General features: G+C 33.4%; 1 protein-coding gene across 1 annotated transcript in view; it reads left to right on the forward strand.

Moving 5' to 3' along the window:
• The window catches only part of PGAP1 (post-GPI attachment to proteins inositol deacylase 1), a gene marked incomplete at its 5' end in the record, with an annotated part of 45,984 nt that overhangs the window by 10,612 nt on the left and 15,973 nt on the right, over window positions 1-19,399 (forward strand). The window contains 11 exons of the mRNA XM_042782575.1: window positions 292-338; window positions 727-778; window positions 4,023-4,100; window positions 7,998-8,073; window positions 8,935-9,008; window positions 9,117-9,168; window positions 9,660-9,726; window positions 10,092-10,200; window positions 12,381-12,419; window positions 13,995-14,051; window positions 15,985-16,078. Of these exons, the coding sequence (XP_042638509.1) occupies window positions 292-338; window positions 727-778; window positions 4,023-4,100; window positions 7,998-8,073; window positions 8,935-9,008; window positions 9,117-9,168; window positions 9,660-9,726; window positions 10,092-10,200; window positions 12,381-12,419; window positions 13,995-14,051; window positions 15,985-16,078 (745 nt within the window). The remainder of the gene's footprint in view (window positions 1-291; window positions 339-726; window positions 779-4,022; window positions 4,101-7,997; window positions 8,074-8,934; window positions 9,009-9,116; window positions 9,169-9,659; window positions 9,727-10,091; window positions 10,201-12,380; window positions 12,420-13,994; window positions 14,052-15,984; window positions 16,079-19,399) is intronic.

Genomic DNA, 19,399 nt, shown 5'->3' on the forward strand with positions numbered 1-19,399 from the left:
AAAATACCATAAACATCTTTGAAGCATTCTACTCTGCAGTGATGAAGTAATAACTGGCTTCAATGCTGAGCTCTTGGAACTGTGCTCTAGTTTACTTGTTTTTCTATCTGTGTTGATATTAGGCTTCTTTGTTTACTTTTGACCTATTTGACTTTTGAGGTCATCTTGGATGTTTCTAAATAACAAACTGCTATTTCATATTTCCATTGCTCCTACTGCCCCTATCATATAACAGTGGAATGTTGAAAATATTTGCTATTTAGTGTGTGTTATTTTGTTGTTAATCAACAGGATACAAACAGTTGGATTTTTGGATGTGTAAACAGTACTTCCATGTGGTAAGTATTTTGAACCTTAGGCCCATCCTTATTCAATATTCTCAATATAACTGAATACTCAAAAAATCACACTTTTAGCATAGCTTCATACATTTTTATGTTCCTTTTTGGATATGCTAAATTATAGTTTTGATTTTAAAATGAAAAATAAATTAACATAGCCATAATTTACCAAACATTTGAAACTAGTTAATTGTAGGTAAAACAAATTTTTGTTGCCATAACCAGTTATATGCAGTGGAACTGTGTGAATAGCATATATTGGATTAGATGTCAACTCATTATAACTGATCTATAGATGATTTCTCTTTCCTCTGAAGCTTATTTCTAATTTGTAGTATGTTAATATATTTGTTCTTTACTTATCTTTTCATATTTTACTTCAAAGCCGGCAAGGGGTTGATTTGTCATGGAAAGCTGAACTGCTGCCGACAATTAAGGTAAATGATGGCTTTAGAATTTTAATACCCAGTAAAGAGACTCTTGAACATATAAGCATTTCAGAATATGCTCTTTTATTAATTCATCCAGGTATTTAATAAATCCAAGATTTGCTAACCTGCCTTTTAGAACTGTTTTCTCTAGAAATACATTTGATGAAAAAAAAACAAACTGGAATTATTATTATTTCTTACTTTCAGGGATAAAAGTTGTAATAATATTTTAAATAAAATTAACTCTGTGGTTGTTAAAGCATCATATCAAAAGAGGTAGATGGATTTTTTAATTAAATTTGAGGATATGTTTGGCAAGGTCTGTTTTAAAATATAAGCTGGGTGGTATACTGAGAATTCATTTTGGGAGAGAGAACCTCCAATAGGGAAGTAGGCATCTCACAGAGACACCCTGTAATTTTCCAGGTCAGCTTCAACATCAGTTTGTAGTCAAGCACTTGAGTAACTTTATCTACCTTATCTAATATTGCAGAATTGTAGTTCATATCAAACATTTACTTAATAATAGTTAATGATTTCTTTGAGCAACTCTGGCAGGTCAGCAAGTCTTTTTATGAAATGTTAATTTGCATACTATCAAAATCTGTTGAAAATCCAAAATAATTCTAAAATTTTATTTTAAAACAATCTCTTTTAATTTCCAAATTGTACTTATTACAACTATCATCATATGCTGGGATTAATAGTTTTCAGTCTTCAAGTAAATCTGTACTTTAAAAATAAAGTGTATCTTCGTAATGAGTACTAGACTCATGGTCTTGACAGTGAAATAATCTGATTGGTTCAACCTGCTACTCTAATTCAGTTGGTTATTTGCGATCATAGATACTTATTTGTATATGTAGTCAAGTCTTAATTAAACATACTAAGAGGAATGATGACAGAATGAATAATTGCAAGTAATTTACATCAGACTTTGAAATGGTTGCAATTTTTCTTTCTGTTACTTTCATCAGTCTTACTTTGTGCATATTTATTCATGGGACTTTGTACTTATGAAACAAATATAGTAGGGATGTGATTTGACTCATATGAACATTTAGGGTATTCTTACTGATCAGTTGTTCATAAGATCTATTAATTATTTCCTTGAATTTCCAATTTAGTTATATTACCCAGCTTATAGGAACCCTGGAAGCACATTGGATGTTTTGTAACTAACCCAACTAACAGCGATTAAGTTGATTCCAACTCATAGCAACCCTATAGGATGGAGGAGAAGTGCCCCATACGTTTTCCAAAGCTGTAACTCACAGAAACAGACTGCTACTTCTTTTTCCCACAGTGACTGGGTTTGAACCACCAGCCTTTTGGTTGGTAGCCAAGGACTTTAACCACTGCACCACCAAGGGCTCCTTGTTTTGTTACATAGATTCAAAAAAAGAAAAACCAAAATTGTTGTTGTTAAGTCAATTCCAACTCAGAGCAACTGTATTTACCACTGTTTAAAAAAAAAAAAAAAAATCTGTTACTGTCTTTTGCCCCTATTTTTAAAAATGTAGTCTTCAAGTCATAAAATCTTTATTAAAAAAGAAACCCCAAAGATTATACAATGTATTCATCTAGCTCCAGGCCCCTCTGTTATTTGCTCTGAGTGTAAGAAGCAGCTGGCTGAACATCAGGAAAGTAAGCTATTCCAGCTGCTTACTTTTTATAGTAAATGTTGGGAGAAGTTAGCAAACAAGGATTAGACTATTCTGCAATTTTAAGTGTTCTCAGATGAAGAGAATTGTAACTATTAAATGTGAAGTTTTCCAGTGTAATGAAAATCAAAGTTATATGAATTTGTAAAAGGCTTTTATGAAAACCATTTATAAAAAGCTCACAAAATTATTTGGGTCTGAAATGGAAGGGATAGAAAAGATTAAAGTGAAAAAAAATGTGTTTTCTTCCCCTGTTAATAATTATATCTCAATAAAGTAGTATCAGATGAGAATCATTACTTTAAGACATCTGTGCTGACTGAACTGTTAATAAGTAGATGGAAACCTCTAACAAAACAAAACAAAACAAATTAAAATTGAGCACTTTCATTCCTAAGAATAAATATTCAGAAGCTAGTAGATAGCTAAACAGAATATCCTAATTCTTCCTAATTTATCTTTCATCTGTCTATATGGTTAGTCTCACTTGCCACTAGCTGTGGTATGCCTGGCCCTCTCAGGGCTTTTTAATTGGCATTGGAACTTATAACTGTGCAGCAGAGACTTTGATAGTAAATTTGAGATGAAGCCCAGGAATTTATCCCTAACAAGCTGGCTCAGGTTAATCTAGTGCCGGTGTAAAGAGGCCACTTAATGATAGTCCTGTGATGTCAGCACCTCTGTCCTACCTGCTCACATTGGTAGAGCTGAAGAAGAGTGGAAAAAGTGAAATGTCTACAAAATGTGTTAGTGTACCCATATTATTAGACATGTACAACATATAACCATTCCCACCCCATGTCTACTTCCAGGAAGGAAAAAAAAAAAAAAAAAAACTAGATTAAAAACTATATTTAGCACCCAAATTACAATAAAATTTTTTAAAAAACCAAACTATATTTGGTAACTTGGCTTCATTGAATAGACCACTCTCTTACCTGTTCATTCCTCAAGATACGGACTATAGTTACTGGTTTTAGATATGCACTGTAGTTACTGGTCTTAATTTTGAGAAGAGAATAGTTGTTCATTTAGTGAAGTAATTAACCTTATTGTGTCTTTGTGTCATAGATTCCAGGGTGTAATGTTTTTATACATCATTAGCCAGCAGCAATTCATTACTACTTGGGCTGAATGAGGATTGTTTGAGGTTAAATTGTGACTCTTCCAGCATATTTAGGATCCATTTGCTCATCAGCCATTGAGTGTTCTTTTTTATATATTATCAAAATATAGAAATAATCCTCTAACACTGTATATAGTAAATAGACAAATTACAAAAAGAAATACATGAAATCTGGTGGTAATCATTTGAAATGGTTAAATTCAGTGTTAAGTTTCATTCATTTTATATGAAGGGACACAGCTTAAGGAATACACTTGGCAGTCGGACTTTGACTTTCAGCAGTATTATTAACCTAGAAATGTAAACATGAGCCGTTTATAAAGTTAATGCAGTTTAAAATCTGTTTTTTCATAACTAATCAAGTAAGAAACAACTATTTGTAATTTACCTTTCTTTTAACATCCATTGAACCCAATATACCCTAAGAAATAAAATAAACTTTTGTCTTTATCTTTTTTAGTCTCTGACGCTAAGACTTCAAGACTACCCATCTTTGTCTCATCTAGTTGTTTATGTACCATCTATTCATGGAAGTAAGGTAACAAATGGATTAATGTTACCAGAATGTTTTGGGGATATACATGCTAAATTTTGAAGTTATTTTTTGATGAATTCTTCTTTTATATAAGGCTTATGTAAAACAATAGCCAGTGTGATGGGTCACATCAAACTGATAAATCATTAGGATCATCTACTCTAACATGAACTAAGCAGAATAAAATCAAGTCCCCTTTTTCCAAGTAAGAATTAGTTCCACTTTATCAGTCTTTGAAGAGCAATTAATTTATATTTAAGATTAAAACCAAAGCCAAACCGAACTCACTGCCATCAAGTCGTCAAGTCAAGGACTCATAGCAACCCTTCCTTGGGTTTCCGAGGAGGTATCTCTACAGAAGTAGATTGCCCAATCTTCCTTCCAAGGAGATGAGATTATGTGCCACCAATTATAGAAGGTATACAAATGAGGAAAACATAGATCCTGTTCTCAGAAAGCTACATACTGTTGGACCAAGGGAGAAAAATATATTTGCTGGGGAAGAGAGTAAGACTAAAAGAGGTACTCAAAAATGTGTAACACAAGTCAGAATATAGCAAGGGCATGAAAGAGTAAAAGGGGGAAGATCTCTGATTGAATCACAGAAGGCTTTATAATGAGGTGATTTTTGAAATGACCTTGAAAGATAGTTAGGATTTTGATAGGTAGAATGAACATTCTGGACCTGTGCTGTTCAACAGGCACATATGGCTATTTAAATTAATGAAAATTTGAAGTTCAGTTCCTCAGTTACACTAGTGACATTCTAAGTGTTCAATAACTTCATTGCAGAAAGTTCTAATGGCACTGTTCTAAAAACACTGTTTAGACAGAGGCACAGTGAAAGCAAAGGGTAGAGGTGGGAAGGCAAAGGATATATTTGGAAAACAGTACATAAATGAACAGTAATTTTGAAAGGATGGACACCATGGGTGGAATCATACTGGAAGAAAAATCTAGAAAAGTAATTTATAGCCTTATGTGAGGGCTGTAATCGGAACATTGAGGATTTTGCAAAATTCAAGAGTTAGTAGATAGATGTATGGTTTTTCAACACAGTAGTAATGGTATCAGAGCTATTTATTAGGGAAGATTAATCTGTGGTGTAGGATGGATCAGAAGCGGGAAGACTAGGCACCTTACGAGGTTCGCGCTAGGGAAGTGGGAGTAGAAATAAAAAGATGGTGATTTTGAGAGAAGTAGGGGAGAAGGAAGCAGATGGAAGTTAAAGGACCTCTGATCCTCCCCTTTCCTCTTTCTACCTTTGAGATCCGCTCTCTGTCCCCACTTTTGCTTTTCCAAACTCCTCCCATGATACTTAGTTTAGAACTTCTTTGACAAAGTTACTACATTGAATTATCATTTGTTTGTGTATGTCTTTATTGTCATCACCATATTATAAACTATCGGAGAGTAAAGACTAGATTTGTTTTATTCTATTTTGCATTCTCAGATTTCAGTGACTACCACATAAATGCTCAAAAAATGTTCCTTGAATTAGAAAATTGACTGACCTTGGTAGTGAAAATTATTAGGAAAATTAAAAAGAAATGGGGAAAGGACAAAGGGGATGCATTTGAAAATCATCTCAAAGAATGAGCCTCACCAGTGCCTTAGATTAGATTCATTGTTCTGTTTTGCTTAGCTCAAGTAAGAGGTAATTCACCATCTTCAATACTAAAAGCTCTCTTTAAGAGTTTTCTGTCAGGTAAGTTGATTTTGAATGAATCTAACATCTTTCCAAAACATGGAAAGTTGCTCTTGTAATTAATGACCCTTTCTGCAAATAGGTACTCTTGGCAGCCTAATAAATATGTAATATGTCTTAATGCTCTTTGGAAAGTTGGAAAGTAGCACTACTGACTCTCCTCTCCCTAAAATGCAGCTCTTTCTCTCTAGAGTGATGACTTAGGCCTGCCCTATTCCTCCTGTCTGTGTTATAGCCCATCATCAAGAGAGGGTATATATATTCAAATGGGCAATTATAAAAACTGAGTCAACTGATATCCTAATATATTTCTAGAAATGCAAAACATGGAATTATCTGCATTTTTTATTAAAAAAAAAACAAAATCATTACACCCATTAGGAATTTACTTACCTCAGAGGTTTTAGAGAAAGAGCCTTGAATTCTTTCTTGAGTTAGAGTTTATTCCATTGTGCAAAACTAAAAGCATAGCCCAAATTGTAAAGCAGTGATAAAAATTGTATTAACTACCTTTACAAAATTATTTAAAACTGATTTTAAAAATACGTGGGTCACCCACAGTACTTTGTAAAATTATAATGAATACTCTTGCTTATAAATGACTTCTCTAAATATCTGATTGTGTTCGTTTCCTTGTATGTAAAGAAGGAGAAATAGAAAGAAAGCCCTTTAACAAGTTTTTCTTTTTTTCTCCCATGTGTGTACTACAGTCTCTAATAACAATTATTGGTCTGCTTTTCACTTTCAAAAACAATAAAAAAATGTACCCAATAGGCAAGCAAACAACACTGCTTCAAAACATCTAACAAGTAGTTATAAGAAAAATATAGGATGGAGCCCACTGGCTTTCTGCTTTCTCTGGGCAGCAAAGTACTTGCTAACCAGAGTTAAGCATCAGATTAACCACTTCTTTTGTTCTTTTAGATCAAAATTATTTGGTCGCATTATGGAGATTAATAAAATTAAAAGCATACCTCATTTTATTGTGCTTTATTACGCCTTGCAGATTTTTGTGTTTTTTAAAAATTGAAAGTTGTGGCAACCCTGCATTGAGCAAGTCTTTCAACACCATTTTTTCCCTTGTGCTCACTTCCTATCTCTGTGTTACATTTTGGTAATTCTCACAAAATTTCAAACTTTTTCATATGCTATTACACACTAACTAGACTGTAGTATAGTGTAAATATAACTTTTATATGCACTGGGAAACTGAAAAATTTGTGTACCTTGTTTTATTGCAGTGGTGTGGAATTGAACCCACAATATCTGTGAGATATACCTGTATATACGTTTACCATAAACAGTTCTTACTGCAGACAGCTGAGAACAAAGTTTTTTTTTATGCAGTTATAGAAATATAATTAGAAAAGAAATATTACAAAAAGTTGTAATGATACAGATGTCACATTAGCTTTGCTTTTTTGAGATAGCATTTTTTTCTTCATAAGTAGGAAACCTTTTTTCAATTTGTAATAATCACTGTTTAACCTGAAATAATCTATACAAATAACATTAACCATCTGTAGATGAATTGCAATATGTCTCCAAAAGCCTTTTGTAATCTAATTAGATTGTAGATACTTAATGAATGTGGGATCTTTAAAAAAAGATGCAAAGCAAAATCACATTTTTCTTTTGACTATGAAAATATTTAAAAAAAAAAGTTCTGTGGAGTGGGATCTAACTCATAGTGACCCCTCCTTGGGTTTCTGAGGCAGTATCACTATGGAAGTAGATTGCCCAATCTTTCTTCCGAGGAGTGGCTGGTGGGTTTGAACCACCAGCCCTCTGGTTAGCAGTCAAGTGCCTTAGCCACTATTTAATTCCCTAATTAATCATAAATTAGCCTTAGCCCTTAATGCTTTGATCTGTCCTCCAATGTGCCTGTTCTACAAACACTTAAAACTAACTAAGAAAACTTTTCTATGGATCTGTTTTTAATACAAATAATCCTCTAATAATTTATCTAGTAAGTTAAATAAGATTTACTTACCAAGTTTTTTCATCATAGTATCTCTTCTTGAAGAATTCTTGCTTAGCCACAATCTAAGTATAGCACAATTGTGCTAGATGATGCTTATTCTAAAGCTGACGTTTATAGAGCTTTATTTTTCGCTCAAACTTTCAGTGAAGATATTTTACTATAAATTTAATTCTGTTTTTTTCTAATGAAACAGTGTTTTATATTTCAGTTTGTTGTAGACTGTGAATTCTTTAAAAAAGAGACAAGATCCATACAGCTTCCTGTAACCCATCTTTTTTCCTTTGGTAAGTACTTTGTGGAAGTATTAAGAATTGCTTTTATTTCTAGCAGAATGCTGATTTAGTTTTCCAGTTAGCTTCAATAAAGCAGTGTCTTCTAAGATCAATGTGTAATTCTTAGAGTACCCATGTAATGTAGTTGAGTGGTTTAATTCTAATTTGGTACTGAGTCAGCAGCCATCTTCTGAGAGGATAACTGTAAAATTTCTTCATAATCACATACATTTCTGGGTAATCAAGTAAGTGTGTGTGTTTTCCTGTTAATTTATACTAAATATTGATCCTTTCTATAAAAAGTCTGTTATAAGGTACAAATTGCTATCTTCCCTATGAAGGTTTCAAGATATCTCTTTTTTTAAATTAGTAATTTTAGATTTACTGAAAAGTTATAAAATGAGTAGAGTTCCTATAGTGTTTGCATCCTACATAAACATAGTACAATTTTCAAAACTAAGAAAATAGCATTAGTACAATGGTACTAACTAAAGTTTTCACCAGTTTTCCACTAGTGTCCTTTTTTTCCAGGTTCTCACATAATATTTAGTTGTCATGTTTCCTTGTTGTTATGTGCCGTCGAGTCGGACCAACTCATAGCTACCCCTCCTTGGGTTTCCGAAGCAGTATCACTACAGAAGTAGATTGCCCCATCTTCCTTCTGAGGAAGGAATGACTTTTGAAAAGTCATTATAAATTATGTATTTTATCCAAAATTTATTGTACCTCACTCCTTCATACCAGAGGCTAATATTTGTATACTAATTTCTTAGTATTAAATATTTTATCATCATTTTTACATTGTTTAACCAACTAGTACATTAAAAAAAATTCTTCTGTATTCTAAGTAATATAGTACTTTCAATTCAACAGGGTTGTCTTCAAGAAAAGTGGTATTAAATACAAATGGCCTATTTTACAATATAGAGCTTCTGAACTTTGGGCAGGTAATTATCCTGACTCTAACAAGAAGGGTTGGGTTTTACTTTACTATTTAGTTAAATAAGCGTACAAGTAAATATTTGTTTTTGTTTTGTTTGGTGGTCAAATATTAGATATATCAAGCTTTTAAAATCAACGTGGTGAGCAAGTGCTCAGGAGTCAAAGGTAAATATATTTCCTATAAAATGTATAAGAAAGAGTGTTGTCATTTGAATAATCATAAGGTCTTCACTTGGATTTTCTATAATATTTAACTCTTCCATGTATTTTTTATAAAGTAAAATTAAATATCTGATACTAGAAAGTATCTATTCCCAAGAATTTGACATAGACCTTTCTTAACAGTAAACATCTTTATCTGTTCAGTTTGAATATCCACATTTAAAAAATACTATATCTCTTCTTTTTATAGTAATTAGATTTAGCTGTTGAATATTGGTTTTTAGTGCTTAATACTTCTCAAATGCTCTAATTTTTTTTTAAGTCTAATTATTATTATCTAGGAATTCTTCATAATTTTTTAGAATGAGGTATAATTCTTATGGATCTTTTTTTTTTAAAGGCTAATTGTGTAAATAACTAGGTATTATAGCAGCTTTTGCAACATTTGATAAAAAATAATGATTACTAATGTGTTTGCTTTTTTGTTTTAACAGAAGAAATAACTAGTATCTATAAACTGCATATTCCCTGGTCTTATGAAGATTCACTAACCATTGCACAGTAAGTGTATGAAAGAATTTAAATGTTGGTGTTTTTGAATAATTTATTTAAATCACTATTAAAGTATGCATGTATCCTTTATGTAGTAGCATTGTGCCCATAATTTAAGGTAATATATAATATTCTTTTTAAAATTATACATAACTTAAACCTTACTTGCTTGAAACACAAACCCCTCCTACCCTATCCTATTCCTGTGTCCTAGGGGCATTCAAATATCTGTCCATTTATCGTTGTATGTATTCAGATGTCTGGCATCTAGCTTCTTCTGTATCATTTCACTTTTATTGTGTTAAGGATGATTGAACCATGCTCATTTATCAGAATTTTATATTTAAGAATTGCTATTTAACTTATCATTTCAGGGTTCCATCTTCCACAGAAATTTCTCTGAAACTCCATATTGCTCAACCAGAAAATGATAGCCACGTAGCCTTATTAAAAATGTACACATCATCAGACTGTCATTATGAGGTGAGTTATAAGCTGGAGATGCTTTTTAAATAATCGTCTCAGATATATAATAGTATGGAAGCCAATAAATATAAAACACAAACCAGAAAAAAAAAAAAAAAAAAAAACATTGCCATTGAGTCGATTCTGACTCATGGCAACCCAATGTGTTATGGAATAAAACTACTTCATAGGGTTTTCTTAGCTGTAATCTTTATAGAAGCAGATCACCAGGCTTTTCTTTCATGGTGCTGCTGCTGGGTGGGTTCAAACCACCAACCTTTATGGTAGAGGATGGGCTCAAATTGTTTATACCACACAGGGACCTTATAAAAAATAAGACATTTAAATATAGTAAACTTTCTCCATTTTGCCAATTAGCACTACCTCAGTATATCCTTAGCTGGACCATTTGCAAGTATGCATCTTAATATGTAATAAAAAATGAAGTGAAAATTGAGGCTGCAGATTAACCTTCTGAATTTGATAGCCCAAAGTCCAGAGTCCTCTGTAAAATGAACATGAAATCAGCTGGCATGGCTTTACTGCAGTAATCAACATGATGTTTATTGGTTTACAAGGTCTATTCGGTTAGCTAAAGGATCTTCTTTCCTTCTCATTAATTATTTTAAGCTCTCTTAGTCATTAATATGTATGATTTACTGCATATTGTGTTTGTTTTACAAAGTTGATTTCTTGATTCTAGAGAAGGAAAACAGACTCAGTAGTAACATTTTACTTATATATTGATTCATGAACTGAAAGAGACCCTCCCTATATCATAACATTCCAACAACTTCAGATTTAAGGAATTAAAATACATATTTAATTGGTGGTGATATCATAGGTCTCTGGTTTATATGAAAAATCTTATTTCTGCTCAATTGCTTTAAACCATGCTTAAATAATTTGGATTCTTTGTAAGAACTAACTTTCTTTGAGTGGTGTAGGATTGGTATTAGCAGGTGAATAGAATCTGTCCCTCTGAGCAAGTTTCAGTTGGAGCTGTATTATGAATTAATTTAGATTTCATGGAATTTATGGGTGCTCTGGTGGTGTAGTGTCTAAGGCATTTGGCTGCTAACCAGAAGGACACCTCAGAAACCCAAGGAGGTTCACTATGAGTCGGAATCAACTTGATGGCAGTGAGTTTTTGAGTTTTGGTATCTTCAGGAGCTCTGGTGACACAGTGGTTAATGCATTCAGCTGCTAACCAAAAGATTAGTAGTTGGAACCCCAGATCTATTCAGTGGGAGAAAGTTGTGGCAATCTGCCTCCATAAAGATTTACAGCCTTGGAAACCCTATGGGGCAGGTCTGGTCTGTCCTGTATGGTTGCTGTGAGTCAGAATTAACTTGGTTTTTACTATCTTTTAACAGTGAAGGGTTTTTTAGGGATGTAATGGCTTCATACTTGTGCCTTATTTTTATATTTTACAGAGATAGTAAAAATTACATTATTTTGACTCTAAATACTGCAGTGGTCTCAAAATGTGCATGTGTTTATGAGCCCATATTTTGATAAAATACGGTTATTTTATAACCTCCCTATGAAAGATGTATCTCCTTTTCCCAGTCTTCCCAATGTCAAAGAAGGAGTGTTTTTTGGTAGAGATAATCAATAATAAATTTTCTTTTTAAAATATTATTTTGGCTTTAGTGTTTGTAGATGTGCTCTATTTGTTCATGGTCTTATGCCATGTGAAATGTATTTTTAGGACATTTACTCAGAGCTGGCTTAATTATATTTTGAGGCATACAATTGTAGGCTTTAGATTTTTAAAGTAGTGATGATTATATAGTAAATGATTAATTTGTACTTAATTTTTTTTTTTGAGCAAAGATATGGACTCATTTATTTAATAAATTCCTTTTGTTGACATGATCTGGGGAATGAGATACTCTAGTTAATTAAGTAGTCTAGTTAGTAAAGGGTCATCATATATACCATAGCATTCATCCAATGGCCAAAGATTACAATACAGGAAAATAATACTTAACACCAAAACTATACTCGATATATGTAAATGTTGATAATCCAGAAGATTCTTTAAGATCTTGAGTGTCTTTAGGTATATCATTATGAGAAATTAATTTTTAGACTTAGAGACAGGTAGAAGTGCTCACTTTAACAAAATGTGTACTAGAGGAATTTAGGGGAAATAACCTTTTTTTTTATTTTTTGTAATTGTTTTAAACTAGGTGACAGTTAAGACTTCCTTTCCACAAATACTTGGACAGGTAAGAGAGATTCCTGGTTAATTACTTAGATGCTGTAAAGCAGGGGGTGCCAAACTTTTTCTGTGAAGGGCCAGATAATAAATGTTTTAGGCTTTACACATTATGTATGGTCTCTGTTGCCACTGCTATTGCTTCATTTTTCTTCTTTCTTCCCACATTTTAATAAAATAAAATCCAAAACTATTTTGGCTCGTAAGCTATAGTTAGCAACCCCTGCTTTAAGGTGTTGTTTTCCATGATACTTCTTAGAAGGGCTTTCTAGAAAGAGCTGATAACCAATTCTCAAACAAATTAATACTTTTTTTGTCAAAATGAATATCAAATTAAAATGTCATGTTCCTCATACAACATCATAATTCATTGTCCAGTAAATGTGTGGTCTCTGTCATATAAATAAACATTTTCAAAAAATGTATACATGCTGAGTTTATAAAACAAAAAAAGTTATATTAAATGTAAACATGTTGAAATAATTTAAATTCATTTGGAGTATTTTTCTATAATTCATACATAAGTAGTGTTTCAAAATACTTCATAAAGCAATAGAACTATGGACATTGTTATTCATCATCATTAAAATGTACAGAATTGTAAAACCTGGACATAAAGAAGATAATAGTGATTAATTAAGGAAATTACATAATTTGGAATTTCACTAAAATTTTTATTGTAGTTTTTATTACTTTTACTGTTTTTATTTTTGAGATGTTATGCTTTATAATTTAGACATAGTAAGAAAAAATTTAAGTCATTTATTACTCTGGTGTAATACCATGAAAAACTTACAAATCAAAATTAAATAAATTTTTTTATATGCATTATCTCATTTGATCCTCACAACAACCTGGTGAAAATTATTATTATAAAATTTGCAACACTAGAAATTTCTAAGTTAATGGGTAAAACTTTTATGCCAAATTAGAAAGAGAAGATTAAATGAAAATAAAAGTTGGAAAGTATTATCATGGATAGTTGTAATAAATACTCTAACATGTTAAGGGGCCGAATATAAAGATAAATTATTTCTTGGAACATAGAGAAAGAATTCATACTATTATGTAATATGACTGGAGTGTATTGGGAAGAATATAACATACTATTATTTTGGGATTCATAATTCAGATCAAAGATTAAAAAGTCAAGTTAGTTTGATACTCTGTAGTCAAGCATAGTTACGTGTACAACAAAAGAGGATTGACTAATATTCTTATTTAGACATGGAAACCTTTCTAAAGAATAGGAATATATGGACCTTAAAGAATCAGTAATGGGTTATTTTTTCAATATAAAATAAAAAATTGTGGTAATTTAATATTTATGGTAATTGAGTTACCTCAAGGTATTAGAAATTATAAGATACTTTTCCTTCAAACTTGTTTGAAATTTTAACTCAAGGATAGTAGGAGAATGAATTGAAGTTACATAATATGTTTTATACTTTTTAGAAATTATACATATTTTGAATGCTTTAGATTAAGTTTGAAAGCACTTCAGGAAGAGGAGTAAAGATAAACCACTTGGAAAAATCTTGAGTCTTTGACTAGATAATTTTCTGGAAATTAATATTTTTTTCAGATAGAGGAAAATACATTTACATATTCTTCAGTCTCCTCTTATGAAAGAGAACAAAAAGTAAAGTGAAAGTTACTTTCTCAAGAAAATCCCATAAAGTCTAGTAAATTGTTACTCTGTCGTAATGAAGTCCACTGTTGCCAGATCTCTACATTTTAAGAGAAGCTGGAAATCTGGATTTTTAGGTGAAATCTTTTAAGTTTTGAATGTCAAAAACCGGATACTAAGCCAAGTGAAGCCTCTCTGCTGTTTGAGTATGACCCAAGGAGGCCACTTTGTGATTGTTGATTTAGTCTCGTCTTTTACTAGCCATTTCTCTAAGTTCCAGAAACACTTAATTTTCTAACAATGATAGTCATTCAAAAGACTTTATGTTCAGAATACACTGTGTGGGAACCCTTACAGGTTTCTAAAGGCAGTGAAGAATGTTGAAGGTTAATAATTTCAGCTAACATTTTCTAATCATTTACCATATGGCAGTTAGTAGTCCAAATGCTTTACACAAATGAGCACATTTAATCCTCACAGTCCCCTGTGAGGTAAGTGTTATTATCTCCATTCTACTGATGAGGACATAAAAAGGAAGGTAAAGTAACTTGCCCAAGGACACAGACCGAGTGAGAGGCAAAGCTGGAGTCTACACCTGGTGGTCTGACACTGAGCTTGCTATGCTGCTTAGCTTTCCTTCCATATTCCTGATAAGTAAGTTATGCTGCATATATATCCTAGGAAGTCATTGGAAGACAATAAGTATTAGTAACCAGACAGAAAAATGACCGTTTCCCTTCTTCTCAACTCTTTCTTCCCCCACTCAAAATTATTAACTGTAAATCATGAGTATGGAATAGAAACCTTTTTTAGTTTTTCTAGTCTCTTTAACCTGGGAATCCATGGAGAGCTTCAGGGAGCCTGAACTTCTCTGAAATTTACCTAACATTTTTTCTAAACATGTATTTTCATATATTTTACCAGATTGCCAGGGGAGTTAAAGCTCGTTCTAAAATATTTCTATGAGATGGACAATGTGTTTAAAACTAAATCTCTTTTTAATACTTAACCTTAAAGAAATAGCATTTTGATTTTGCTATATGTATGTTTTATACAGATACTGGACCAGCTTCTTCTTTCTCCCTCCGTCTCTCCAAGAATACTTTGTAGATGTTATATACTTCTTCTCTTGGGGGGGCCACTCCATCCTGTATTAATCAGACTCTTTCCTGTCTTACTTGTTCCTTGAAATATTTTTAGTATGTTAGATCTTGTCTTGGTTTCTTAATGCTGCCATACTGCTATGGCAGATAAGTGGATGACTTGCAGCACTATAACATAATGGTTAAGAACTTCGACTTTGAATTTAAATCAGTTCCACAGAGATTTCTGAAGACAGTTAAGAACAAAAGAGGTTAATAATAGCAGCTAATGTTTTCTGGTAGTTTACCATGTTTAAGTTACTATTCTAAATGCTTTATACCAATGAACACACTTAATCTTCACAACCACCTGTTTGTAAGTACTATTACTGTTCCCATTTTACTGATGAGGACATAGAGAGGAAAAGGTGAGTAACTTGCCTATTTTATTTCTAATTGTGCAAGTTATTTGCGCTCTTGTGCTTGAATTAAAATAGGGATAAGAATAGAACCTACATCAAAGGGTTTTTGGGAGGAAAGCATGAGATTATACATGAGACGTTTAGCATTATACCTGGAACCTACTGACTGCACAGTAAAAGGTGCTTTAAAAACCGTTTTGTAGCATATGTAAGTCAATTATATATACTCTTTATTATGTCTGATAAAAAATTCAGATAACATATTTTTAATATGCTGTATATTCTTAATATTTGTTTTGAGTTTTAATATAATTTCTAGAAATATCTTTGTGGTCATATCAGAAAAGATATAAAGTGAAGAAAGACATTTTTACTTTGTGTCAGAGAACATTTATTTCATTAATAGGAATATTTAAAAATTGCTCATTATCTGTTTTTTAGGTAGTTAGATTTCATGGTGGAGCTCTTCCGGCCTACATTACATCTAGTATCCTTCTTGCTTATGGGGGGCAATTATACTCTCTTTTCTCAATAGGTAAGAATGTTTATCATTCTAAAGCTATTTTTGTTATGAATGTTAGAGTAACTATGATATATATGTAGTTATATATAGATGTATAATCTTTTAAATCTACTATATTGAACTGTTGTTTGTTACGAAACATAATAAGGGGGTTCTTAAAAGCAACCACATAGTAAGTAAGTAGTAGCTATGATGGCTATTCTTGGGAATGCCAAAAGAGCACGTGGTTTTATGACCAACCTTTTTTACATCTTTAGAAAACTAGCCTAGAGACCTTCAGTTTTTGATCTTAAGGGCTGCAAATTATTAACATTCTCTTACTGTGTCACATTTGTATAAGTTAGCTCTTAGTTGTTTTTTTTAAAGTACACAGAAGTGAATAATATAATAATCTTCATGTAATAATTATTTCATATTTATGTCTTGAAAAAGGACCAAAACCAATAACCATAGTGCTATTAAACACCCAAAAAATTAGCAGTAATTCTTTAATATTATCAAATGAAATTTTTGTTTTAAAAATTTTTAACAGTATCCAAGTAAGATCCAAATATATCAGACAGTGTTTCACTGCTCTTCATAGTTCTCACTGGCCAGTTCTTTGAGAAGTGGATGGCCCCTTCCTTCTTCCGAGTCTGTCTTAGTCTGGAAGTTCCCCTGAAACCTGTCCACCATAGGTGACCAGTGGCATAGCCTCCAGCCTTACAGCAAAACACAAGCTACCACAGTATGACAAACTGACAGACGAGTGGTGGATGTTGTCATGTTGTCAGAAGAGACCATTCCCTGGAAAAGCTTATCATGCTTGGTAAAGTGGAGAGTCAACGAAAAAAAAAAAAAGAAGGCCTTCAACGAGATGGTTTGACACAGTAGCTGCAAGGATGGGCTCAGATATAGCAAGGATTGTGAGGCTGGCACAGGGGCAGTGTTTTTGTTCTGTTGTACATAGGGGTGCTGTGAGTTGGAGTCAACTCCAAGGCACCTAACAACAACAACAACAAATAAAATCTACACATTATAGTTGGTCTTTTAAGTTTCTTTATCTTAGGTTCTACTCTCCTTTCCCCTACCTCCTGCAATTTATTTATTGAACAAACCTGGTTGTTTGCACGAGTGAGTTTCCCATGGTCTAGATTTTGCTGATTGTATCCTTATGGTGTAGTTTAACATATTCTTCTCTTTTCTCTATTGCTTGTTGTTGTTATGTGCCGTCGAGTCAGCCCCAACTCATAGTGACCCCTCCTTGGGTTTCTGAGGCAGTATCACTACAGAAGTAGATTGCCCAACCTTCCTTCTGAGGAGTGGCTGGTGGGTTTGAACCGCCAGCCTTCTGGTTAGCAGTCCAGTGCCTTAGGCACTATGCTACCAGAGCTCTATTGCTTAAAATTTGATAATTAGAGCAAAATGCTTAATAGATTGAGGTAGTTCTCTCTCTCTCTCCAAGAATGCTTTATAGGTGTTGTACACTTCTATTAGGAGGCACTCAGTCCCATTTTAATCATATTCTTCCCTATCTTCTTGTTCATCAAAATATTTTCAATTTATCTTAGATCTTTTTTTAGTTACTTAGTGCTGCCATGACAAAAATGCCACAAGTGGATGTCTTTAAGGAACAGAACTTTATTTTTTCACAGTTTAAGAGTCTGCAAGTCTGAATTCAGGTCATGGCTCTAGAGGAAAGTCCTTCCTCATCTACTTCAGCTCCTAGTAGCTACCACCAATCCTTGTAGATACATTGGTCTCAGTAGTTTGTCTTCCTCTTTCCCTTGTGTATGCCTCTTTGTCTAATCTGCCCATTTTATAACTCAGATGTGATTAGGTTTTGGATACCCCATACTCAGGTGTGACTCATTAATGGAACTACAGGAGATCTCTAATTCCAAACATGCTCATAGATACAGATATATTGTTGTTGTTGTTACTTGCCATCGAGTCAGACCCGACTCATAGCGACCCATCCTTGCGTTTCCGAGGCAGTATCACTACAGAAGTAGATTGCCCCATCTGACTTCCAAGGAGTGGCTGGTGGGTTTGAACCGCCAGCCTTCTGGTTAGCAGTCACATGCCTTTAGGCACTATGCTACCAGAGCTCTTAGGGGTTATTATTTCAACACATTTTTGAGGATATAATTCAGTCCATAACAGACCTCCTTCCTAATTTTCTTTCAGGTCATCCTGATTTCTTTCTCTCTCTCTCTTTTTTTTTTTTTATAGATATATGGGCCATTGCTTCCATATTACATTTTTGTTCTGTATGTGAATAAGGAAGACAGATCAATTTCTTGAGAATTCATGATTTATCTCTTCCAAATTTCTGGGGTTTGGGATCCTTCAAGTTTTAAGAGCACACCAAGAAAATTCCTTCATTGTTTTCCACCTTGTATGTGTGCCTGAAGTTTCTTCCCTCCATTCTGAGGACATCTCAAGACAGAGTCACTGCAAGATCATCTAGTTCTCCATTCTGCATGTGGAGAGACATGTAGAATATGTAATGCATGGAACAAAACTCTCCAAAATATCACAATTAGAACAGTTTCCAAGGACCCTAAACTCTGTAGACTCTCAAATACTTGTTGGACTTGAACAGTAATCAAGGGAGTCATGAGATTGTTAGGTGCCACTGAGTCATCTCCGACTCATAGACACCCTGCACAGCAGAACAAAACACTGCTCAGTCCTATGCCAGCTTCATGATCCTTGCTGTACTGGAGCCATTGCTGCAACCACTGTGTCAGTCCATCTTGTTGACGGCCTTCGCCTCTTTCATTGACCCTCCATCTTACCAAGCATGACATCCTTCTCCAGGAAATTGTCCCTTTTGACAACATGACCGAAGTAGGTATGATGAAGTCTGGCCATCCTCACTTCCAGGAAGCATCCCAGCTGCACTCCCTCCAGGACAGACTTGTTATTTCTTTTAGCTGTCTGTGGTACTTTCAGCATTCTTTGCCAGTACCGCAGCTCGAAAGCATCAATTCTTCTTCGGTCTTCCTTATTCATTGTCCCGCTCTCACATGCATGTGAGGTGATTGAAAATACCATGGCTTGTGTCAGGCCCACCTTAGTCCTCAAGGAGACATCTTTGCTCGTCAGCACTTGAAAGAGGTCCTTTGCAGCCAATTTGCCCAGTGCTATATGTTGTCTGATGTCCTGACTGCTGCTTCCATTGGCTTCGATTGTAGAACCAAGCAATGTGAAGTCTTTGACAATTTCAGTCTTTTCTCCATTTATTATGGTGCTGCTTATAGGTCCAGTTGTGAGGATTTTTGTTTTCTTTATATTGAGATGTAATCCATATTGCAGACTGTAGTCTTCAGTCTTCATCAGTAAGTG

The sequence above is a fragment of the Orycteropus afer genome, unplaced genomic scaffold (assembly GCF_000298275.1).
Source record: "Orycteropus afer afer isolate SDZICR_OR568_19922 unplaced genomic scaffold, OryAfe1.0 scaffold00374, whole genome shotgun sequence".
Classification (NCBI taxonomy): Eukaryota; Metazoa; Chordata; class Mammalia; order Tubulidentata; family Orycteropodidae; genus Orycteropus; species Orycteropus afer.